At 38.8% G+C, this 27130-nt stretch overlaps 1 protein-coding gene across 3 annotated transcripts in view; it reads left to right on the forward strand.

Annotated features, from left to right (window-relative positions):
- Positions 1-20652, forward strand: part of LOC126188068 (uncharacterized) — a 91765-nt gene extending 71113 nt beyond the window's left edge. For all 3 annotated transcript variants that reach the window (XM_049929514.1, XM_049929513.1, XM_049929515.1), the window contains 2 exons: positions 13208-13394; positions 20242-20652. In XM_049929514.1, coding sequence (XP_049785471.1) covers positions 13208-13394; positions 20242-20406 — 352 coding nt within the window. In that variant the 3' untranslated portion in view covers positions 20407-20652. The remainder of the gene's footprint in view (positions 1-13207; positions 13395-20241) is intronic.
- Positions 20653-27130: the final 6478 nt, after the last annotated feature.

Here is a 27130-nt window from a genome sequence, read left to right on the forward strand (position 1 = left end):
CGCAGTTCTCAGCAAGCGTTTGTAACTTGCACGCAAACTTTGTCTGCCTGTTTCCTGCTTCTACCATGGCAAAAAAAACATTAAAAATTATTTTTGTACAATCCTGTTTTTTAAAAAAATTGTTTCATTCATTGAAATCCAAATAAAAACCTAACAAAAAAACGATTGGTTTTCGGTGCATTTTCCCCCCAGTTCCTCTGAAAAGCAGTTGTAGATGCTAGCAAGGACAGCGAAAAGCAGTTGCAAAATAAATTTTTATCTATTGGAATATTTGCATTTTAATTAATTGAAAACAGAGATACAACTACAACATATGTTTTCCCATCCATCAAAACACAAATACACAAAAACAAGTAATGACTCTTAATGACACTTTGCTGTCCAAGAGAGCGTTTGTGATGGCTTTCCAGGAAGTGACAGAAAATACTGCACCAGAAACTCTTATGTCTGTGCAACGCGATTTAATGCAACCCAAATATAAAAATTAACCGAAAAGAAATGTTCCTTGTTGCTGACAATCTTGTATTCGATAACTGGCACATTGCTAAGTGATATATCAGATTATAAAATATAGTTTTATTTATTGTCTTTACAAATAACAAAGAGTCATACGATAGGGAACACTTACTTCACTGTTGTGTGCATGTCATTGAGGCGGCATGTCACGGACTGCGATGTGTGTGTGTGTGTGTGTGTGTGTGTGTGTGTGTGTGTGTGTGTGTGTGTGTGTGTGTGTGACTGGTGTTCCTCTTGCGACAAATTTTCTAGCTGATCATTGTGACAGGTATTAAAGTGCCGTTCAGTCAAGTACTTTTTTAAATACGTGAGGTTCCAATGACATACTAAACATTTGGCATGATTTTGGATAACAGTACAAAAGAAATTAATTTTCCTCTCAATAGTGTGGATGTGCCGCTCCTCCTACTTCCCCCCCCCCCCCCCCACCTACGCCCCCACCCCCCTCTGTTCGATTCACTGTAGCCTTACGTCTGTTGACTAACGGTTTTGTTTTGTATCAAAGCTTTTGACCGCTGCTGGCGCGGCAATCTTTCTTGGTACTAAGTGCGCGTTCAGCGGCATGGAGAGGCATGGCGGGTGGTCTGCATGGCCAGCTAAGCGACACGACTCGGCCACATCAACAACAAACAAATTTGCCTGGGGCACTAGCCTTGGACAACCGTGGGTGCTAGTGCTCCAGGGGCACAGTTTGGATGAGCCTATTTTAGAGACTGAATATGTGTCTTTCATTTGAGATCTTCCTGAAGATGTATCCCCAAAAATTTCACAATATCAACCAGTTTTGAGCTTTTGTTGTTTATTTTCAAGTGGTGGTCGTTCTGTTGCTTTCCATGGGATATGTGAAAGTTAATTGCTGCAAGTTTTTCAGTACTTATAATGAGCTTATTTCATTCAAACCAGTCTGACAGTTGTATCAACATCCTATCATCCTATCTGCTGTTGACTGAAGGTCTTCTTTATTTGATTCCATTATCAAAATGCTCATGTCATCCACAAACAGAGTCATTCATATCATCTATAAACAGAAGGAAGAGTACTGGATGTAATATGGACTGTTTTGGCACACCATATCTGATAAAAGTTTTCCCTGGTGAGTATGTTGTTGTTCTTATAATGTTTCCAGTTTGTATGTCATGTTTAAGAATAATCTATTATTGACAGTAAGTAAGGTACGATTTGACCCATTCATTTTAAATATCCTTACTTTCTATTTTCTGTAGTAGTGTAGCATGATCAATAATGTCAAACGCTTTTGATAAATCCAGAAATATTCCAGTAGCCATTTCCTTTTGGTCTATGGCTTTTAGGATTGCATTTACATATTTGTGGACAGCTGTGGCTGTGGATCTAGATTTACTAAAGCCATGCTGATGGTTCGATAGTAATGAGTATTTGTTTGTAAATTCTGGTAGACTGTTGTAAAAAAGCTTTACAAAGATCTTTTAGAAGCCACTAAGCTATGCTACAGGCCTACAATTGTTAACATTGTCTGTGGCTCCATTTTTGTGTAATGGTGTGACCTTCGCAACCTTTAGAAAACCAGGAAATGTACTAGTTGAAAAGGAGTGGTAAATAATAAATTTCAGAGTTCAACAGTGTAGTTCGCTGCTTGTTTTATAATGCAGCCTAGAATATCATCAATGCCACATGTAAGTTTTGTTAGTGAGCTTGTTGTCAGTATGAGCTTATCTTGTGTGACCTGTTTGTGAAACATTGATCCTTTGGGAGGTCTTCCATTGTCAGAGCAGTGTTTTGCTAGTTTTAAAGTTTTTTTGTATAATGTCATTTGCTATATTGCTAAAATAGTCATTAAAGATATTAGCCACTGTGTTAGCATCAGATACGTGTCCACTTTCTAACTTAAGGGTAATACTTTTTGCAACTGGCTTTGTGCTTGTTTCAGATCTGATAATGTTCCATGTGGCCCATGTCTTAGTTTTTTTCTTTCAAGATTTAGTTGTAAGTTCTCTGTTGTTTTTTTCTATTTAATAACTTTGTGGTATATCTTATGGTATATTTTTATATAATTTCTTATCAGTTGTATTTTTCACATGAGTGTAAGGATCTTTTCACCACACTGCAGGTTTTTATGCCAGCTGTAATCAGGCTTTTATCCCCAGATTGTTTTGATCTACATTCCGTAACTGGAAAGGTTATGTCAAAATAATGCTGATGTGTAGTTATTGAACATTTTATTTGTATCTGTGTCATTGCTCACATTGTGACATTACGTAAGTTTCCTTCATTTGTCTGAAATATTTAACAGATGAAACTTGCTTATTCAGGAACCACATAACATCACACAGTTAGTACTAACTAGAATTTTCTATTTTTCCTATATTTAAATAAAGTTTGAAAATCTGCAAGCGTCCAGATAGAGTTTTCATTTGTGTGTGATTCTTGTTTTGCTACCAATCATTAAAAAATAATAAGAAAAAGTAATATACAAGCTGCTTAGTAGCCATTTGAATACAAATAATGTATTATTGAAGTCACAGCTTCAGTTTCTAAAATGTTCTAATATTGAAAATGCTGTTTCACATATAGTCTGCTTTTCAATGCAACAGTCACAACTTGGTGAAATTATTTTCTTCTACTTGTGCAAAGAGTCAGCACATCTTCCAGTGTGGCAGAAGTGTGCCATGGAAATTCTGAAGTGACTAAACAAATCTTTATTTGGAATTCAGATGTCAGCTGGTATAGATAATCCTTTGTTTACTGTCATTCTATAATGTCATATTGGGTCATATCTCAGGGAAATTCATCAAGCCAAATAAAGTTTTCAGAGTCCAAATGTGTGTAATATGTATTATTTGTGGTATGTATTCAAGAACATCCTGCAGACGTCTGTTCAAGATACAAGGAATATTAACTACTTCTATGTAGTATATTACTAATAATATCAAATAATGTGAGTTCTAGGTAAAATCTGACTTTTGCACATATTCATTTGCAATAATGTCACTTCTGCAAGCAAGTGTTGGAAAATAATTATCAGTTGTCAACACAGACACACTGTGTGTGTGTGTGTATATATGTGTGTGTGTGTGTGTGTGTGTGTGTGTGTGTGTGTGTGTGTGTGTTCAAAGGATTCCTCTGAAAGCTACAGTGTGTCAGAATTTTTCTTAGATTAGATTAGATTTACTTTCATTCCAATTGATCCGTAGTGAGGAGGTCCTCCAGGATGTGGAACATGTCAGAAAAACAACAATACATGACAAATATTTACAACTAAAACAAATAAGCTAATGTACCATTCCACAGGTTCCAAGTGGAATGATCGTCATTTTTTAATGAACACTAAGAGTCATCTTACAAATACTAATGCACTGAATTTAAAATAAAAAAGATTTTTATTTATTTATAAGGTAATAAACAGCACACACACACAAATTTTCAATGAACACATTACTGCACTGAAATTGTGCAGAAGTTATGTTGTACTTATATACAAATCAGTTGGTTTTACTAAGAAATTCATCAATGGAGTAGAAGGAGTTGGCCACCAATAAATCCTTTAGGCTTCTCTTAAACTCAATTTCATTGGTTGTTAAGCTTTTTATGGCTGCTGGCAAGTTATTGAAAATGTGTGTTCCTGAATAATGCACACCTTTTTGTACAAGACTAAGTGACTTTAAATCCTTGTGAAGATTATTCTTATTTCTAGTATTGATTCCATGAATTGAGCTGTTGGTTTGAAAAAGTGATATACACTCCCGGAAATGGAAAAAAGAACACATTGACACCGGTGTGTCAGACCCACCATACTTGCTCCGGACACTGCGAGAGGGCTGTACAAGCAATGATCACACGCACGGCACAGCGGACACACCAGGAACCGCGGTGTTGGCCGTCGAATGGCGCTAGCTGCGCAGCATTTGTGCACCGCCGCCGTCAGTGTCAGCCAGTTTGCCATGGCATACGGAGCTCCATCGCAGTCTTTAACACTGATAGCATGCCGCGACAGCGTGGACGTGAACCGTATGTGCAGTTGACGGACTTTGAGCGAGGGCGTATAGTGGGCATGCGGGAGGCCGGGTGGATGTACCGCAGAATTGCTCAACACGTGGGGCGTGAGGTCTCCACAGTACATCGATGTTGTCACCAGTGGTCGGCGGAAGGTGCACGTGCCCGTCGACCTGGGACCGGACCACAGCTACGCACGGATGCACGCCAAGACCGTAGGATCCTACGCAGTGCCGTAGGGGACCGCACCGCCACTTCCCAGCAAATTAGGGACACTGTTGCTCCTGGGGTATCGGCGAGGACCATTCGCAACCGTCTCCATGAAGCTGGGCTACGGTCCCACACACTGTTAGGCCGTCTTCCGCTCACGCCCCAACATCGTGCAGCCCGCCTCCAGTGGTGTCGCGACAGGCGTGAATGGAGGGACGAATGGAGACGTGTCGTCTTCAGCGATGAGAGTCGCTTCTGCCTTGGTGCCAATGATGGCCGTATGCGTGTTTGGCGCCGTGCAGGTGAGCGCCACAATCAGGACTGCATACGACTGAGGCACACAGGGCCAACACCCGGCATCATGGTGTGGGGAGCGATCTCCTACACTGGCCGTACACCACTGGTGATCGTCGAGGGGACACTGAATAGTGCACGGTACATCCAAACCGTCATCGAACCCATCGTTCTACCATTCCTAGACCGGCAAGGGAACTTGCTGTTCCAACAGGACAATGCACGTCCGCATGTATCCCGTGCCACCCAACGTGCTCTAGAAGGTGTAAGTCAACTACCCTGGCCAGCAAGATCTCCGGATCTGTCCCCCATTGAGCATGTTTGGGACTGGATGAAGCGTCGTCTCACGCGGTCTGCACGTCCGGCACGAACGCTGGTCCAACTGAGGCGCCATGTGGAAATGGCATGGCAAGCCATTCCACAGGACTACATCCAGCATCTCTACGATCGTCTCCATGGGAGAATAGCAGCCTGCATTGCTGCGAAAGGTGGATATACACTGTACTAGAGCCGACATTGTGCATGCTCTGTTGCCTGTGTCTATGTGCCTGTGGTTCTGTCAGTGTGATCATGTGATGTATCTCACCCCAGGAATGTGTCAATAAAGTTTCCCTCTCCTGGGACAATGAATTCACTGCGTTCTTATTTCAATTTCCAGGAGTGTATTTTTAATGACAAATTTCATTAAGGAATAAATATATTGGGAAGCAGTAGTTAGTATCCCTAGTTCCCTAAACAGGCTTCTGCAGGATGTTCTTGAGTTCACACCACATATAATTCTTACTGCACGTTTTTGTGCCCAGTATACTTTAGCTTGGCTTGATGAATTACCCCAAAAAATAATCCCATATGACATTATGGAATGAAAGTAAGCATAGTATGCCAGCTTTTTCATTTTTATATCCCCTATGTCTGACAACATTCGCATTGCAAACAGAGATTTGTTAAGACGTTTCAGCAGTTCTGTGGTGTGCTCCTCCCAGTTGAATTTATTATCAAGCTGTAATCCCAAGAATTTAACACTGTCCACTTCTTCTATCTTCTTGTCATTGGATGTTAGACGTATACTCTTGGGACACCTCTTACAAGTTCTGAACTGCATGTAGTGTGTTTTTTCAAAGTTTAGTGACAAAGAATTGGCTAGGAACCAGTGATTAATGTCCACAAATATTTTATTGGCCGATCTTTCTAAGACTACACTTGATTTGCTATTTATTGCAATGTTTGTATCATCGGCAAACAAAACAAACTTGGCATCTGGTAATGTTACTGATGAAAGGTCATTGATATACACAAGAAAAAGTAAGGGCCCCAAAATGGAACCACAATGCGACAATCTTCCAAAGAAGAAGGACCACTCGCCTTCACCCATAAGTAAATGCTACAATCAGAATTTATCTTACAATGTCTACGACAAGACAAAGACAAACTCCCATGCGGAAAAAGGTAGGAACCCTCACTAGAAATGATAATCTCAGAAACAGGTATAGTACGGTAAGCTAAGATTTCCCTACTTTCAAAGGATTCCAAACCTGCTCTACCTGCATTGTTACAAGCAACGAAAGCTACAGTTAGCCATCCGTTAGCCAAACTAGAGGAAGAAGAAACTTTCATTATAGAAAAATTTAACCTCGCACCACAAAATAAAGTAGGTCCATGAATAAGAACAAATTGAGCAGTTTTAGAAACTCCTCTCGTTTCGTTTTTTTTTACACTTCCCAGAAGATGTCGAAGCACCAAGAGTGAGTAAAAAGGTACGAGCCCTCACTAGCAATAATAATCTCAGAAACAGGTACAGTACGGTAAGCTAAGATTTCTCTACTTTCAAAAGATTCCAAACCTGCTCTAACTGCATTATTACAAGCACTTGTCAATGTGGACGGCACTCTTGGTGCTTCGACATCTTCTGGGAAGGCTAAAAAGAACGAAACGAGAGGAGTTTCTAAAACTGCTCAATTTGTTCTTATTCATGGACCTACTTTATTTTGTGGTGCGAGGTTAAATTTTTCTATAATGAAAGTTTCTTCTTCTTCTAGTTTGGGTAACGGATGGCTAACTGTAGCTTTCATTGCTTGTAACGATGCAGTTAGAGCAGGTTTGGAATCCTTTGAAACTAGGGAAATCTTAGCTTACCGTACTATACCTGTTTCTGAGATTATTATTGCTAGTGAGGGTTCCTACCTTTTTCCGCACGGGAGTTTGTCTTTGTTTTGTCGTAGACATTGTAAGATAAATTCTGATTGTAGCATTCACTTATGGGTGAAGGCGAGTGGTCCTTCTTCTTTGGAAGATTGTCGCATTGTGGGTGATTGTACTTTATATAATCATTGAAAGTAGTAGTTCTCAACAAACGGCCCTTATTTATATTTTTTTATGTCTTCTCTCCATCCTTGATGATTTCACTATATAACAATGGAACCGAGAATGTATCTACCTATCCATCTTTGGGCATTTGTATTCAGTTATATGAAGGGAATGGGTGGAATAGTTGAAGGTGCCTTCAGAGTCCAGCATCCTTTACTTTTTGGATGGACCTCATTTTTTTTTCCTGGCTCTCCTAAATCTGCTGCTCCTAGAACTTAAATAGTTTCTCTGAGAAAATTTATATTGTTTTATACATTTGATTTCCGTCACTACATGCAGTAAATTGTACATATGCTTTCCTCACATCTGTGAGCAAATAATGTTATCTGAAAATGGAAGTTCATGTTCCATGTATAACATTCTGTGGAATAACGAAATATGGAAATCACTAGGATGTAGAAAGTGTCAAGTCACAATAAGGTTTCAAGCATTTTAAACATTATTTAACATAGAAGTTAAAACATTAAAGAACTAGTAAACTTTTGCTACAAGTAGTTTTCAGTTACGATATCACAAGTAAAAAATTCACAATCGGTGTTAAAATTTTTTTGTAAATAATACAGTTTTCTCGGAGTGTAAGGTTACCAATAATGGCTTTGATATAAGTCATATGACAACCACTACGTATGTTAAACAGTTGTAAACATTTTACTATTGAGATGTGAAGATAACGATTATTTGTTGTTTTATTTGCTGAATTGTGAAATCAGTTGATTTGCGAATTGTAATTTAATATATACATAAACATATGTAATGATAACCTGGACACATTCACATTTATGGCAAACTCACTGTGATGCAGATACAGAATAAATAAATAAAAGTGTTTACTGATGCAAATTATGTTGAAATAATATATCTCTTTTTGTACAGAGGTATTTTTATTTGTCTCTATGCAGATGTGACTTCTCTTCTAGAGGATAAAACACCAAGGAAACACCTGGAAACCTCTGATAATGATGTATTTAACTATATCGTTGATTTCTGTATCGGTAATTGACTCACTTTGAATGTCAACTAACTCATTATGTACATTTTCATATGACACAGGAAGAACAAGTGGACATAAATACGTAGTGAACTGCTCTTGGGTGTATTCACTGACAGAAAATTAAATCCGTCCTTCCACATCTTAGATCTAGCAAAAGGCTTGATGCTGCAGTTTTTCCCTTATAATTGCATCATCTACACACAAAGGGGAAAAAAAGCTTCTTACTTTGGGTATTTCCAAGTTTCCATGCACTGTCATCTTTTGGCATCATCTTTTTGGGTAGTCAGTCCTTGGAAAAAAGGATATTTTGCTGCTCAGAATAGTTGTAATTATTATTATGAGTAGTGTTCAATCAAGACACTCATGCAGGAACCTTTTCTGCAGATGACAGCTATTTACATTGATGTCTCAGTACATATTCTCCCTTGTATGTTACATTAGCAAAACCCACTCTCTTTTCAAAACGTATAGTGCATATCATGGACGTAGTATGAGGCGGAAGACATCAAAAGTCTTTCTCTTAAAACACTGAAATTCAAGACTAAATTGAAAAAAAATACCTGTTGCAAAATTAATTGTACTCAATTAGTGAATTTCTTGTAGCATAAATGAGCATTTTATTGTACTACTGAGCTGCCTGATTTAGTGCAAGCATAAATATAAATTATTTTTTGTCATAAAAGATTAATTTATTTTCCAGTATTAAGATACTACTAATATTAATGTATCGTAGTCTATGTGTAGATATTAATTCTGAAGTATTCTTGTATTATGCACCTTATTTATTTTCATATTAACAGAATCTTCTGTCGGTTCTTGGTAGAACAACTTTATAATAATAAATGAAAAGCACCAGTTTGAATATTGTAGAACAAAAGCAAACTGGTGCTTTTCATTTATTATTATTTATTTTCATGTATTATGACATAACGTTAGATGGTATGAGTATTACCAAGAATCTACCATACTGTACTCTACTGTATCCATTATTGTAGCCGGCCGCGGTGGTCTAGCGGTTCTAGGCGCTCAGTCCGGAACTGCGCGACTGCTACGGTCGCAGGTTCGAATCCTGCCTCGGGCATGGATGTGTGTGATGTCCTTAGGTTAGTTAGGTTTAAGTAGTTCTAAGTTCTAGGGGACTGATGACCACAGATGTTTAGTCCCATAGTGCTCAGAGCCATTTGAACCATCCTTTATTGTAAGTTTTATAAAAAAATTATGATTGTAAATAACTAAATATTGGAAGTATGCTGACTTGTTCCATACCCTAGCAACTCTGATGTTGTTGGTATCAAAAGAACTCACAATAAAATTAAATAAACAAAATGTTTGCTCTTGTCAAAAAGTATAGATCTGAAGGAATATATTGTATAGAATGTGGGTAGCATGGGAGAAGTAGATTGTCAAGGTGAACAAAAGTCATAAAAACCAAGAAAAATTTTTGTTATTATTGCAAATACAGGTTTCAAAGGATCTTCCAGGAAAAATATCATGTATGCAAGTCATATGGAGAACAGGGTGGGTGGTAAGAATTTAAAAGATGTTAAAAAGAATAGTAATGTTTCTGAGTGACTGCAGAATGTTAGAAAGAGACGGAGGCAGGAACAGATAGCATAAAACTGTCTGCCCTGTTGGATGATCAATTCTCAAGACAGGCTGTCAGAAGTGTCTCTTGGCAGGCAGGTGCAGGAGACAGTCATATTGCCTCCCTCCTGTTCCCCTGTGCTGACTGATTGTTTATTCAAAGAATGCTGGACTAAGCAGCATGTTGGTACAGTTCTGTGCTGCCCTTTAACTTTGGTGTGTCAGTTCCGCATGCATACAGAGGCACATGTAACTGACAGAATGACTGGGTTTTGGCAACATCGAAAGACAACAAAAATTATTAATTTCTTGGGGTTCATGTTTTGACTGACAACAGGAGTTGTGTGTACAATTACTGGGCTGCACAATACTGTGTTTTTGTACAGCAGCAGGGGCTTGGGGTGTATCAATAATTTTCTTCAAGAAACACTTTTGTGCATAATGAAGATTTTATTTGCTTGATGCTTGTTGCTATGATACCATAAAACACAAATGAGTGGAAACAGTGAAAATATTGAGCTTTGACCGTATCCTTGAAGCAGCTGACTCTGTGGTACAAGTATCAAAAGTTGTTGCTCAATCTATTTTGAAAGTCAAGATTGTGCAAAAACAATTACAGTGGCTATCAATAAGTAGTTTCAAATTTTGGAAAACCTAGTAGTCATTGTTTTTCATCACTGTCTTTTCTGTTAACCTATACCTGAAATCTTTCTTAGTAAACTGTGTCTGGTAAACATCAGCATATCCAGGTCTTAAAAGTATAAATCACAGAACTTTTAAGACTGATTTTGAAGTATCCATTAGTTATAATAATGTATCATCTGCAAAGAAAGTGAATATGTCTGTCCAGATCAAAACTACAGAATCTCAATTCAGTTGCTCCCAAACACAATAATGGTGTTTCTCTACTACCATATCTCACATAGTTTCTATTTATTTATTGTAGCTGTACATTTTAATAGTTATCAACAGCCTTTATTTATTAAATACCAAATAGCATGTTACAATTGTAATATTTCTCTGCTTCTGTAAATTCAAGATTATACTGGGTGAACAAAAAAAATGCCGCACTTGGAGGTTGGCATGCGATTCCTCATCCAAGATCGAGACAAAAATTTATCTAGCAAAATCAGATTGGGTGAATTTTGAAAATACATGTATGACAATGAGGAGCTGGCAACACTCTCCCATTGTGTAAAGTGTCAGAATGTACAGAGGAATGTGTATCACTCCACACTACCATACCAGCCATTGTAACTCATGGAGTAGACTGCTGGGACATCAAACTCACATCCACCATGGAGCTTTGGTATGGATCCTTGTCAGGCTCATTTTTTTTATTTTTTAGAGGTCCATTCCCTAGTTTTTATCATTTATAAGTAGGACATCATTTTGTCACATGGCAGAAGACTACTGCTTGACAGTGGCATTCATTAAACTACATGCATGTGTCTACTATCACGCACTGCACATCTATAACTCATCCTGTAAAGTTCATGTAGGGTGGCTTCCTGATGGAGTACAATGCTGCACAGTACCCTCAAAGATGCCATCCCAATAAGAATGCATTTCATCACCTAGAGCAATGCCGTCAGGAAATCGGTAATCTTTGTCCACAAGTAATGGACATTTGTCATCCTAGGACTAGATCTACTACATAAACAGATGTCATGATTGTTGATACCATTCATCAGTCACCTTAGCGAAGTACCTGTGATATTGCAAGGCAGTTCCAGATACCTCAAAGACTGGTTGTTGAAGTGTTGCATGATGAAGAACTGCATCAGTGTCGTTGCATGTTAACTCAACATCAGCGGCCAGAAGACCACATTCAATGAGTGCAGTTTTGTGAATGGCTTTTGCACAAAGTGGAAGATAATGAACATTTTATAAATAATGTAATATGGGCTGATGAATCTAACTTCACTTACGAAGGTATTTTCAACCTCCACAGCAGCCATTGTTGGTCAGAACACAACCCACATGTGACTCATGAAATGGCTTTCAGGCACACTTTCGCATAAACCTGTGGGCTGGTAACGTGGGAAGAGTGCTTTTGGGCCCTTACCTATTGCCAGACAAGCTGAATACTCCTCTACACCATATGTTTCTTTGCAATACTTTGCCTGATGCATTACAAAATGTTCCAGTTGGTATTCAGTGACAGCTAACGTTTCAGCATGATGACGCAGCACCACACTTTGGAATGAATGTGTGTAACTATTTAAATGAAGTGTTTCCAGAGAAAGTGATTGGTCATGGAGGTCCATTGTTCTAGCCTCCGTGTTCCCTGGACCTTAATCCATGAGAGATTTATTTGGGGGAACACTTAAAGGAACAAGTTTATAGTACTCCGCTCATGGATTTACTTGACTTAATAGCTTATGTGCATGGTGTTCCAGCAGTGGTGGATGCAGGTGTGTTGCGTGGGGTCCAGCAAAGTATGGTTCAGCAAGTGGTAAAGTGCTTGCTAATGAAAGATGGTCACTTCTCTAAAGTGAACATTGCTGATACTTGTACATGTCGGCTGTGTGAAGATAAGCCTGAACGTCAAATGTACAGAAAGGAATTATTGTGCATAGCATAATGTGCAATCTAGTGTAGCCTACATGGTATGTTTTTTGTACTTCATTGGATACAGATTATGTTACTGTATGCACTATAATTTTTTACTGGCTTTATTTGTGTCATGGATAAAGCAAAGTGATCATTTCCATCTGTCAGAAGTTGATGTTATGTCTTATCGTTTAAGTAAAGGTAACAGTTGCAGAAAGAAATACAAAAGATACTACATTCTGGAGGTGTAAATAGGATACAGTTTGATGCTTTAATTGAAAAAAAAAATGATGTAAGGTGCAAATGTGGCTGGAATATCAGTGAGTCTGCACATTGTTCCTCACTCCACTGCCTCATTTCACTGAGCTAATGGGACAGCTGCAGCACAGTGCATAGTTCATACCAGCTATTCTTGGCCGTGTTACATGCAGTTACAGTGTTGCCAGAGCCTCATTTTTTAAATTGTAGAACTATTAATCCTATTGATGGGGCTGGGTTTTGCTAGATATAGTTTGTCTTGAATTGGGATGAGGAATAAAACAAGGGTGGCATTTTTCCTTCACCCCATATATACTTTAATTATTTCTGATGTTAAGTACAGTAATTCCTTCTGGTTTCATAAAGTTTACTGTATCATTACAAAAACTAAGATTTAATGTTGCCTGATGTTTCTGTGTTTGTGTAATATGGACTGTGACTTATATTGGGAAGTTTTATTTCCAGATCTGGATTTGATCCTCTAACTGTGCTTGCTGGACTTGCTTTCCTTGCTTTCCTGTTGCAAACACTGTATGCACTGTTGTACAGGACTCCACAGCCTAGTGCCATAACTCCAGTAGCTGTATCCCGTTCAGTGTCTCCAGGAATCTCAGACTTAATGGATAGGGTTTTAAGAGCAATACAAAAGTATGTAAGTATCCTTCATATTCATGTTATTTTTTTACATGGCTACAAGATTTTTATATTTATTCGAATAAAATATTGTCTCATCATAAAAGTAACCAGTTCAAGGTAAATAGATTGTACTGAACAGAAATTTGTTGTATTTCCTTTCCATTTCAACAGATAGTTCCATTAATAAAACATTATAAGGAGTAGATAAATAAAAAATCTACTCACCAAGTAGCAGCAGAACACACACTTAAAAGAAAGGTATAATTAGGCAAGCTTTCGGAGCCAGTGACACCTTCTTCAGGCAGAAGGGTTGAAAGGGAAGGAAGTGGGTTAAGGAAAAGGACTGGAAAGGTCTAGGAAGAAAGGGTAGATTTTGGAGAACCGCAGGGATGAGAATGAAAGACTGATTACTGGGGACTGCATCGGAGGAGATTCGAAAACCTGAGAGCTTAAAGGTGAAGACAGGGTAATATGAAAGACAGAGATTACTGCTAAATCATCATGTATGAGTTAATAAGGGTGAAAATCTAAGTGCATTGTACGTAATAGAGGTGGGAGGGCGATGGCAAAAAATAGAGAGCTAAGAAAATGAAAGATATAGAAAACTAAAGCAGAGATAAGAAAGGAGTAGTTACTGTGAAGAAATGCTGAGATGGAGGAAATTAAAGTAAAAATAAAGTTAAGTGGGTGGCGAGAAACAAGGACATATAGCGCCTAGTTCTCACCTGCAGAGTTCTGAGACACTGGTGTCTGAGGGATGAACCCAGAGGGTGCATATGGTGAAACAGGCACCGAGGTCACGATTGACATGGGGTAGAGCATGCTCTGATACAGGATATTGTATGTTGCCAGTATATGCCCTCTGGCTACGCCCATTCATCCTAACTATTAATTTGGTGGTAGTCATGCCGATGCAGACTCTTTAAAGCACTACACCACCATTCTTGCCTCAGCTTTCACTGGACATAATTACCCCAGCAGCCTAGTTCAAAAGCAGATTTCCCAGGCCATAACATATGAGATCCACTCTGAGATTTTGCTCACTACACCTAGAATAGTTTTTTGTTGCCCTCCTAATCTCCACAATATTCTGGTCAGATCCTATGTTCCTTCTGTACCCATCTTCCTACCCTACATCTCCTAACCCTGTGACTGTCCCCACTGCAAGACTTGCCCTATGCACCCTCCTGCCACCACTTATACGAACACTGTAACAGGCAAAACATATACTACCAAAGAGAGAGCCACCTGTGAAACGACGCATCATATATCAGCTGTTATGTAAACACTGTTTGGCCTTTTATATCAGCATGATACCACAAAATTATCAGTTAGGATGAATGGGCATAGGCAGAAGGGTGTACATTGGCAGCATGCTCTACAAAATGACTATCGTGATCTTGGTGCCTGTTTCACCACACTTGCCATTTGGCACTTTAGTTTTCTAGATCTTCCATTTTTTACATATTTTTTGCCATCCCCTCCCCACCTCTGTTACGTACAATACACTTAGCTGTACACTCTTATTAACTCACACAGGATGTTTTAGCAATAATCTCTGTCTTGCATGTTACCCTGTCTTCACCTTTAAGCTCTCAGGTTTTCAAATCTCCTGTGGTGCCGTCCCCAACAATCAGTCTTTCCATCTCGTCTTGTCCAGTAAGTCAACCCTGACCTGCGGTTCTCGGGATGTTTTCCAAAATCTACCTCTGTTTCTTAGACCTCTCCAGTCCTTTTCCTTCACCCCTCTTCCTTCCCCTTCAACCCTTCTGCCTGAAAAAGGAGACACTGGCTCTGAAGGCTTGCCTAATTATAACTTTCTCTTATGTGTGTGTTCTACTGCAGCTTGGTGAGTAGATATTTTATCTATCCAGTTACATTATATTCTCAAAAATTTATTGTTTTCATTTTTACATTTTAAGGAGCATTCTTTGTAATATAATAATGTGAGGGTGACTCTGAGTTCTGGCTCCTTCCTGCAGTTCTTAATTTTTCTACTGATGGAAATATTACTATTTGCAACTATCAAAATTATCACCACCACCTCCAGTACTATATTTCCAATTCAAAAAGCCATGCGCATTTGCAGATTAGCTTCCTCACTTATTATTGTCCTTCCTGAGCCATTGCTTGTTTATCTTATGCCAGATGGCACCTCAAATTATGATAGCACCTTGAATTTTGATTTATTAAAAAAAAACAGTCTTGGTTTGAAAACCAACCAAGACTGTTTTTTCTGAAATAATTCAAAACTAGTTGCTGTAAATCGAAACTGGTTGCTATAGCTCCCTGTCACAATGGAATGGAATAATTTTTGAATTAGCTGCCACAAAGTCTTCTTCTTGCTCTCTTCCATGGGACATTTAATTCATTCATCATGATGTTCTGTTGATTCCATTAAGAAGTAGAATCTTCAAAGGTGTGTAATGAGGCAAGGTATACATTAACACATTAACAAAAAACGTGCATTAATGGTGTGGTGAGCCTTCAGGTATACAGCCAACTGTTGATTCCATTTTATCCACAATATTTCGACGAGCAATGCAATCGTGTTCTGCAGGTGACGTGAGCTTTGTTGTTATGCATACTCATTGAATGGAGTCTAGTCAGGCTACCATGTATTGTAGTTATTCTGCCACATGTTACAGCTGAGTTGAACTCCCAGCACCTGCTGTGCACTTTGATTCTCAGTTGTTTTTTGGAGCCTTCTCTGTCATTTCATGAAACACACATTGTTTCAATGCTTTTCACCACTGATGAATGATATATTGAAGAAATCTTAATAAACTGAGTGCCGGACCCCCAAGCCTTGTTTTGACTGAAACCTCTATAGTGGGGTAACATTTATAGCAAATTGACACTGCATACATCAAGCTGTTGTGCAGTATATTACAAGCCCTGCAGTGTGGGTAGAATATTGTGGCATCTGGGTTGTGACTTAAAGCATCAAAAGCCACTTGGAGAGAGTATCTTTGCTTGGCATTGGCTGAGTGAAGCATGACCATATAATGTAGCAAGAACTTTCCTGGATAGTCATTGCTCAAAATATTCAGACCAGAAGCTCTCTTGTCATTTGTGAAATTTGGGTGCCAGCCATAGCTGAGAGTGGTTGCTTGTGTGCAAGATCATTGACCGCAATGATTATTAGCTGAGTTGTATCAAGCTGAAGTGCATTCACTGCCCAAGATAAGTCAAGAAGTTGTTAGGAAGTAACTGTAGCAAACTATGAGTGCATTATTAAAGAGTGTTGGGTGGCAGTGGCCAAAGTGAACAGTTGCATGTCTGCAAGGTCGCAGATGGCAATAATTATTAGCATGAGCTGTAGCAAGCTGAAATACAGACACCTCTCAGAACATTTATGATTGGTAGTCATTGTTGATAAAGTGTGTTATGAGGCCATAAAGTGATGAATATTATTATTCAACAGTGTTACATACTGATTAACACAGTTAGAGTGCTGTGTACCATTTTGTCTGTAATGTTAATAGTACTATGTCAGGATGTGCACCACTTAATAAATAGGCTTGCTGTAAATCAAATTGACGTGCCTTTTATTGAAAAGCAGATCCTCATTTTCCTATAATCGCAACAGTTGCCAGAGCACTTCACAAATGAAGCCATGACCGAGTGTAACATTCTGCCGCAAGAAGGATGTTCAACATTTTTCTTTCTCAGTGTTAACCTTTTTGTTGCTTCTGACTGCAGTGCCCATTCACTTTGTTCATGTGAGAACCCATTGTTTTCAAACACTATTTGTAGTTGTAATTATATGGCAAGGCTCTCCTTGTCTGGCAGCATTTGAGCTCTGTGGACCATTGTCTTTAGTATATAATATTTTTATTATGGAGGGTTTGGCTCAAGGCCTGGAGATAGAGAACAGTATGGGTGGGTTTTCAACACACAGTGTGGCCCACGGATCCAGCTGTTCTTTTCTTAACTAACATGTAGAGAAAAGTTCCATCAAGTATCTAGTTTTAGGATGGGTAGGATTTAAATATTCCAGGAAGTTGTCATGTTTTTTTTGTTTCATGTGCCCACACCAAAATGTGTTGTTCATGTACTGAGAGAAAAAAATTGGTTTGAAATTGGAAGAATCTTGTGAGTTTTCCTCAAAGTGTTCTGTATATGAACGAGCATATGGTATGCAATGGGTCGGCTGTTAATCTATGTCATAATGAAGAATGATATGTAACACTTTGAGGAAAACTCACTAGAATCCATCAAGTTAAAGCCAATATGTTTGTAGTGTGGGAACAGGTGATGAAAAAAGTGAAAAGAGCCTGGAACATTTATGACGTGAAACTCTATCCAGCCTAATATAAAATTCATGATCATCTTGAAGAAGAGGGCCCGCTATCTTTCCTCAGTGTGTGTACACTGTGGATCACATTGTATATAGGAAATGCACACAGATTTTTAACTCTGTGCCTTCAGATATTAACATCCCTCCCAAAGAAATTCCGTGCTAAAGACTCTTGTCCACAGAGCTCGAATGCTGTCAGAGAAGAAGGGCCTTACTAAAGAGTAATAGCACCTGCAAATAGTGTTCCAAAGGAATGGATGCTGAAATTGACAAATTGTGTGTGTCTACAATGCCTGAGAAAGAAGTTGAGACGGAGGGAGAAGAAGAGAAAACAAAAATTGCGTATCTGGCCTTAGACAGCCCAGTATCTAGGAATATCAATATTTTGCTCCCATCAAATGATGTGAGCATCATTCTTTGTAATGTTAAAGAAGATCTAGGTCTCCAAAATACAGATGTGTACCACATTCCATGCAGGTGTGACATGTGTTACATGAGGCAGACTATTAGAAGAGTTAAGGAATGGTACAAGGAACTTCAGTAACACACCTGACTAAAAGAACAAGCACTACATTGTGTATAATCATAAAATGAAACACAATGAGACCAGTTCTGAGGTGCGAGGGTCCAGTTACTGGGACAGTGCAATAGAGCAGTATATTGAAATAAATGTGTTAGAAAACCTAATAAATTGGGATAGATGTTTCAATTTGAGCAAGGCTTGGGATCCACTCATCATCCAGCTAAGCTTCAAAGTGCTGAGAGAATGTGTGTTTTGGGAATAGCAGCACAGGCTCTGGAAAATAGATATGCATCAAAGGATGTGGAGAGCACAAGGAGTCGAAGTTGACTATAAATAGTGGTGCGACATTAACAATACTTCACAGTCTGGTTGGAGTCCAGGTGGTCAGTACACATAAAAATATAGCTAGCATCATTTAAAGAAGACACAACTGTGTCGGTCAACAAAGTATTGTGCATAACTGGAACAACAAATGGGCTGTACACCCAAAAACCTAAGAGATCACAAAAGACAAGAAAATTATAGAAACTTAATCTGTATGTCACATTAACAATAAGCTACCACTATAATGTTCAGTGCTTTTTTTGCTTAGGCCACCAATATGTAATGAAGTAAACTAGAAAGACAGACACTTATTTGGGAAAAGCTGCTGCCTCTTCAGCCACATAACATGACTGCTGTTTATCTTTTATTGCTAACTTAATATTTACTTGATTATGTTGGTGTAATTCAAAGAAAATAGTTATCCGTAAATTTTGAGTCCTGTTTACAGAACATTATTACTTGTTATGCAGGTTATCCTGAACACTACTACTTGGCATGAAGCTAACAAAACTTTTAAATTCTTGAATCTAGATAAAATGTATAGATATAGTAGTTAATGGGGTAAATTTTTAATTTTCTTGTGAACAGGTTAGGATTTTGAATTTTTTAAAGAAAACTCATAACATCCTGCTACATTGGGACCAAAATTATGATGTAATAAACAGACTAGCTCAGATACTGACTGTTTACAAAGATATCTCAAAAATGGTCTTATCAAGTCAGTTCAAGATTTAAATACTGTGCTAGAAACACCATCACAACAAGAAAAGTTACTTCTTTTGACAACATAACTATTTTTGTAATTTCCTTAGATCTTCTTGTTCTGTTGGCACTATGGCATGATTTTTGGAATGCAGTAACAAAACAATGAGTAACAAAGTGCAAATGGTAACTGTGAGAATTCAGTTGTATGCATTATAGCACTGGTGCTCCTTAAATGTCATCCATGCCAAATCATATCTGCCAGTTTGAAAGTCTGGACCTGCTCTACACTGTCATTATTTTTGGGTGAAAAGGAGCCAGTGTCCTGTGATGGATGTCATTGCACCTTCAGGAATTTTGAAATTACTAAAATGTGAACAGCAGTCCAATGTCTTTTACTACAGTCTGAGGTAGTCACTCAATAACTAGTGTCTTGATTAATACTGTGAGGTTCACCGTTAGTGTCTTAGTTAATATTGTGAGGTTCACCTTAATGGTGGTGAAGTGGATGTTAACAATATAAGGAAAAGTGGACACACCATCTAACACTACCAGTTATGTGCATTTGAGGAGGGAAGTAGCAAAGTTTAGGCGTATTTTCCCTCATCAAAGCACCAGGCTAGAGATTGGGTAAGATGTAGCTCATGAATCTTGTTTTTTTTTGCACACGTGTTATAGTATGGGCCAGTCAGTTAAATATCTTTTATGACGCCAAGCTAATGTACAAATTGCAGTCTTCATGGAGATCACTTCTGAGTGATAGTTTTCCAAGTTTGAAAGTGTGCACTGATGTATGCAATTTGATAATTAGTTAGGGAAAATGTAAGTGTAATATAATGCAAAAGTCAAAATTTTTATTACTTTCACAGAAATGTGAAGTTTATCTTCATGTATTTTTGAGAGGAAGTGATTGAACGATAAACAAGAAAAATAGTTTGAAAATCATATTGTAATTGACTGATGATTTTGCTTTCTAATCACACATAATTTTCTTTTGTTTCTTTTTTACAGGATGAATTAAACAATCAACATGAACAAGACGGTTCTTGGTTTTTACCATACTTGAAAGCTGTCTCTGGCTTTATGTCAAATTTATGGTTCTCAGCTCAGAACAAAACCTGTTTTGAAAAGTCTTGTAAATTTCTCAGATATTATAATGAGAAGATCAAACAATAATACTTACAATGAGTATATTGTAATAGATTCTTTGTACTTAGCAGTAATTATGTCAGTAATGGCAAACACATAAAAATGGAATCAATCGTGTTCTGACTTTTGTGCAATCACAAGAGAAAACATGGTAAATAAAATGCCAGAATCCTAGCAACATATAAAAAGCATGATGTACAGCTAACAAAAGCCACATAAAGAAGTTATTTATGTGACTTAAACCAATGCAATGTGAAACAAATTAGCAAATAAAGAGACTTCAATTCACTGAACATAAGTACTTAATTCAGACACAGACCACCTTATTAAGCAGTGACCAAGAAAAGGTGGGGGGGGGGGGGGGGGCGCAGAAATTACTAGGATACAAACTGACTTATTTAACTAATAATATTTTTAAAGAATTTCGTGAGCAAAGCAATGGTAACAGAGACTAAAAATTTATAATTAGTAGCATGCATTGCTGAAAAGTGAGTTGCCATCATGTTTAAAAGAAGTACTGGATAGACCGAGTTGAAACCTATTTTTGTTTTATTATCAAACATTTCTTTCATAGAAGAAAAGAGAAGAGTAAGATCAGTATACATACTCATTAGAAATTCTTGAGTGGCTGAGATGTGGATCAGAATAGAGAGAAGAAAAGTTACAGGAGAATGGGTATAAAAAGGGAGCTGGACATTCATTTATAAGTTGAAGGATGAAAACAACAAATGATGATAATGTCAGTATTTGAGATGTAGGAAGGAGAGAAAGCAGAAAATCTAATTTGTTATTCTATATGTTCATTGTTTTCTAGGTCCGCCAAGAGCTTTCAATACAAGAAGTCATACCCCATTGTTTGTGATCCAACCTGAGACTTTAAATCACTCATACTGTTAAGATTTTCACATGTTCCTCTAATTCGATCAGGAACTCTAATTTTTCTTTCCTGGAAGCACCCTGGTTATGAAGTGTGTACATGTATCATACAACAAATCAAAAAGAGTTATTACTTTCTTATTATTCATACATACTGTCCATGACAGCGAAATAGATAGGTTTGTGCTGTGACCTAGGTCACAAAATTGAAAATGGCACGCGACTTCCCAGACAGTGCACCTATCCCCAGAGTGGCAGAAGAATGCAGAAGCTGGCATAATGACTGATCTGCCTGTATTGGTGGCAGTGGGGCTCATCCTTAGATGAGTTGGGAAAGGAGAGCATCACTTCCAAGTCCATAGGCTCTGCAGAGGGAGTCAAGGGAGTCATCGTCAATAGCACCCTATTCCACAGGCAAAAGTAAGAAGGTGGAGGGTGTAGCAGTGGGTGTGCATATTGTCATGATTGGAAGCCTCCTACCAGGAAAATGAGCAAACTAGTCACCCTGCTGGCATGGAGATGATGGTGTCATGCTGGCAACCCCGCAGGTGAAAGTAAGAAGGTGGAAGATGCAGTGGGATCAACAGTGGGTGTGCACATTGCCGCAACTGGAAACTCAGACACAATTGATTGGAATAACAGTTCAGCTGCTCCTGACTGACATCAATCATTAACAAATGCTGACCTTTGTGGCCAACTGCTATGTCTGGGAGCCACTTGTGGTGCCGGCTGAAAGACCAGGCCAAAATGGCAACCTTGAGAGGAAAGTGTGCAGGCTGCGACAGTCTAGAGTGTTACTAAAATGTAGACTTTCACGGCCGGAAATATCATGTCCATTATAATTATCCGGGCTGTTATGCCTTGATCGGTTGATGAATTCTGTGGTGATTCCCAACATTTCGTCTCCGATTGCAGGAGACATCTTCAAGGGGGTCCGTAGCTCGATGGAAGGTCCAATACATACTCTGGCTCGCTACTGACTGCTGCTAAATGCCGTGTGCACGCGCCCCCGCGCCGCGGCGTGACGTCACGTGTTTTGAAAACGTCAGTGCAATTGGCCGCTGTCGATCGCCGTTGCCATCACCCAGTAGTGGACGAGTGGTACACATCTTCTTTAACACCAGCATCCATATACCATTTAATTTGATACCCTCCTCCTTTCGGTTGAAATTATTTGGGTGTTTAGCGATTTCGATTGCCTCCCTGTAGAGCCTATCGTAATATCCGCTCGTGGCCGCTAGTACTTGCGTCTCCTCGAAACGAATATTGTGGTTCCCTGGCTGGAAAGCATGCTCCGCAACAGCTGATCGTTCCATTTCTCCTCTTCTACAATTTCCCTTGTGCTCTTCCAAACGTTTAGAAACAGTTCTTTTAGTGGTACCCACATAAACATTACCACAGCTGCATGGGATCCTATACACTCCAGATTTTTCCAATGGTTTGCGAGCGTCCTTGGCAGGCTTAAGGTATTCCTGTATCTTCCTGGTGGGCTTGTAAATTACAGTAATATTCCACTTCGTCAAGATCCTCCCTATTCTTTCCGTTACATTTTTAACAAACGGCAGGAAAACCTTAGATTTTGCAGTAGCCTGTACGTCAGTATGATTTCTGCGTGGCTGCCTCAACGCACGTTTTATTTCAGCGGATGAATATCCATTCTTCGTTCGTGCATTGTTGCTCGACGCTGAGATGGAACATCTCCACAATGCACTAACGAAGAACGGATATTCGTCCGCCGAAATAAAACGTGCGTTGAGGCAGCCACGCAGAAATCATACTGACGTACAGGCTACTGCAAAATCTAAGGTTTCCCTGCCGTTTGTTAAAAATGTAACGGAAAGAATAGGGAGGATCTTGATGAAGCAGAATATTACCGTAATTTACAAGCCCACCAGGAAGATACAGGAATACCTTAAGCCTGCCAAGGACGCTCGCAAACCATTGGAAAAATCTGGAGTGTATAGGATCCCATGCAGTTGTGGTGATGTTTATGTGGGTACCACTAAAAGAACTGTTTCTAAACGTTTGGAAGAGCACAAGGGAAATTGTAGAAGAGGAGAAACGGAATGATCAGCTGTTGTGGAGCATGCTTTCTATCCAGGGAACCACAATATTCGTTTCGAGGAGACACAAGTACTAGCGGCCACGAGCGGATATTATGAAAGGCTCTACAGGGAGGCAATCGAAATCGCTAAACACCCAAATAATTTCAACCGAAAGGAGGAGGGCGTCAAATTAAACGGTATATGGATGTCGGTGTTAAAGAAGATGTGTACCACTCGTCCACTACTGGGTGATGGCAACGGCGATCGACAGCGGCCAATTGCACTGACGTTTTCAAAACACGTGACGTCACGCCGCGGTGCGGGGGTGTGCGGACACGGAATTTAGTGGCAGTCAGTAGCGAGCCAGTGTGTGTGTTGGACCTTCCATCGAGCTACGGACCCCCTTGAAGATGTCTCCTGCAGTCGGAGACGAAACGTTGGGAATCACCACAGAATTCATCAACCGACCACGGCATAACAGCCCGGATAATTATAATGGACACAGTCTGGAGTGTATGACTGGGTGTGCTACTGATCCGAAAGACCCTGCAGCTGGTTACTCTTTTGGCAACAACCTGTGAATCTAGTCTCTGATTACTCTGCCAATTTGATTCGGAAGGTTGCCTTGCTTTTATTTATTGTATTCTGTGATTACATATTTTCTAAGGTTTACACATTGCAATATCTGTAACACCTAGGTGTTCGCTTGGCATTATAGTGACGGTTTTTCAAACTTCTAGGTTGGTTAGGATTTTGTCAGTGACTGTTCTACTTTAATCATCAAAAGTGTAGTGTGTGACTATGTATAAGTCTTTTCTGTTCAAACAACTGTTCTGTAACAGTAGCTAATTTCTCATACAGAAATCTAGAAGTTGAACTCCTGCCACATTTTTTCCGTAGAGCCCATGAGGCCCCAATGTAGACTCATATCCTATTCTTTGGGTTCCAAACTGAATCTTTAAATCATTTGTAATGATAAGATTTTCACATGTCCATCCAAGCCATTCAGAAACTCTCGTTTTCATTCTTTGGAGCATCCTTGTTATGGAGTGTGTACTTGTATCACTCAATATTTGTTCCCATTCCAATTTACTGGTTAATTATTCTGCCACTGACAAACTAAAAATCACTGCAAACACTGTGTCTTAAATCCCATTCCATTTTTATGCTGAATGATTTTCAGAACAATGTAGGCTGTAGTCAAGGCAAAAGTTCCTAATTCCATTTTCATCCACTTTGTCTCACTAATTCCTATGAAAATAATTTTATTTATTTTCTTTAGGTCAGTTGGTTCTGTGATTTTGTTTATCAGTGACAGAATCTTTAGTGTCCCAGTTCTGTGAAAGAACTGTGGTTTTTGCAATAAGTGTATCTTTCAGAGGTAAGATGGCATTTGCACATGGCTGAAGTAGTTACCTGAGATTTGTTCTGCTTAGGCATAGGTATTTTGTCTCAAAATCTTGCTTGAATATTTAGTATCACACAGAGAACTTCACAATGGAGTTTTATTGTAAGATGAACCAAAGAGGGTAGCTGCACTGTGATCAATCACAATTCCAGGTCAGGCAAAGTTGTCAAGAGCAAGTAAATATTCTGATACTTTGAAAGTCAACATTCAGCCAGGAACTGAAGCCAAGTTTGTAGACCAAGAGAAATCTAGAAACACAGCAGGCTGAAAGCTTCATAAATGAGATACTGACTGTGCGCTACTGCATTACACGTTTTATTGTGCATAGTGGGCCAAACGGACAGCCCACTGAACTTTCCTACAGTGGTGGCCTATGCCATTGCTAGGTGCACCAGCCAAATGTGTTAACCTGTTAATACAAGCTGTGACAACCATACTGGTGTCACCTTCCACTTGCAACTTGAATGATTCCATTTTCAGTCATTGTCTGGTGAAAATATTAAATCCATTTGACTATACCATAAAGATGGTAACACTCTGGATGAGACTTGGATCAGCAACTTGAGAGTGTCAAGGATGATTGTATCCCTCTCATTGGCTCAGGCGTTCCATGAGATGATACTGGCATGGTGACATCAGTAACATGGGCAATGCGTCTTGATGATAATTTATGGGGTCTTGATCATACTGAACATTTGCTCCACTTTTGAATTAGATCCAAGATGCAACAGAGCAATAGAAACATACTGCATTTCATTGTGTTTATGGAAGCTCTCAAAATCTAAAGAGAAATTTATCAATTCATTGGCTCCTGGATGATGTTATTGTTGTTGTTTTGGACTTCACTCAGTGACTGGTTTTATGCAGTTCTCCATTCCAGTTTTTCCTGTGGAAACCTCTTCATCTCTGCATAAATACTTCAACTTATTGTCATTTGAATCTACTAGCAGTAGTCAAGCCTTGTTCTCTCTCTACAATTTTTATCTTCTTCACATTCTTCCATTACTAAGCTAACCATTTCTTGATGTTTCAGGATGTGTCGTATCAACTGATCCCTTCTTTTGGTCAAGTTGCTCCATAAATTTCTTTCCTTCCCAATTCAATTCAGTACCTCAGTATTAGCTATTCAATCTACCCATCATAAAGTTGTTATGGAACAATTTTATGACGTTTGACATTGTCATTTTTTATATATTGCAACAATGATATCATGCAATACATATAATGAATATATATACAATACATAGCAAATCATATCTATACTACTATATAAAGACAAATCGTAGGTTAACATTGTTATGAAAAATCTCTAGTGAGAAGAATTCGTCAGAGCACAGAGAGACCTGAGGCCCCTGGAGTAGATGACATCCTCTCAGGTTTACTGAGATCCTTGGGGGAGCCAGCCATGACAAAATAATTTTATGTGGCATGCAAGATATACAGGACACATGAAAACTCCCAGACTTCGAAAAGAACAAAGTATTTCCTACCAAATAAGGCAGGTGCTGATAGGTGTGAATATTACATTTCAATAAGTCATGGTTGCTAAATTCTGACTCAAACTATTTGTAAAAGAATGGAAAAACTGGTAGAAGCCAACCTCAGGAAAGATCAATTTGGGTTCTACAAAAATACAGAAACATCCAAGGCAATGCTAACCCTACGTCATGCCTTAGAAGATAGCCCGAAGAAAGGCACCCTATTTTTATAGCATTTGTAGATTTAGAGAGAGCTTTGGACAACATTGTCTGGAATCCACTCTCCAAACGTATGAAGGCAACAAGGATAAAAATACTAAGAACAAAAGGTTGTCTGCAACTTGTATGGAAACTGGGCTGCAGGACACAAAAAGAAGGCAGTACTTCCGAATGCAGTGAGACAAGGTTGTAACCTATCCCTGATGTTATTCAATCTATACATTAAGCAAGCCATGAGTTACTAAGTATTATTTCTGAATTCTTTTAGATAGATATGACATCCATTGGTTAGCTATACTTTCAACATCATACAACTTCAACTTATCTATGATAATACTGTAATTCACTCAGTCAAATACCTTAGAAAGAGCACAGAAAATACCAGCTGATACCATTTTATTATTTAATGCTTGTGAAAACTGGTGAATGAACAAGTAAATGGCATTCACAATAGAGCAACACTTCTGGGATCTAATCTGTGATTTTCTGAGGATGTTATTGTTGCTAAAGTGTGATACTGTTGTAGAATACATCACATTCTCAAAAATTTTGGAATATGATGTCAGGAGTGAAACAGGTCAGTACTTACTGACATGTCTCTTATCATCTTCCTTAAACAGGGGTTTAACGATGGCATATTCAGAGCTCTCTGGAAAAACACCTTGACTTAGTGATGCCTTACATATTTTAGGTAAGATTGGGCTTATTACATGAAAACAAATCTT

The sequence above is a fragment of the Schistocerca cancellata genome, chromosome 5 (genome assembly GCF_023864275.1).
Source record: "Schistocerca cancellata isolate TAMUIC-IGC-003103 chromosome 5, iqSchCanc2.1, whole genome shotgun sequence".
Classification (NCBI taxonomy): domain Eukaryota; kingdom Metazoa; phylum Arthropoda; class Insecta; order Orthoptera; family Acrididae; genus Schistocerca; species Schistocerca cancellata.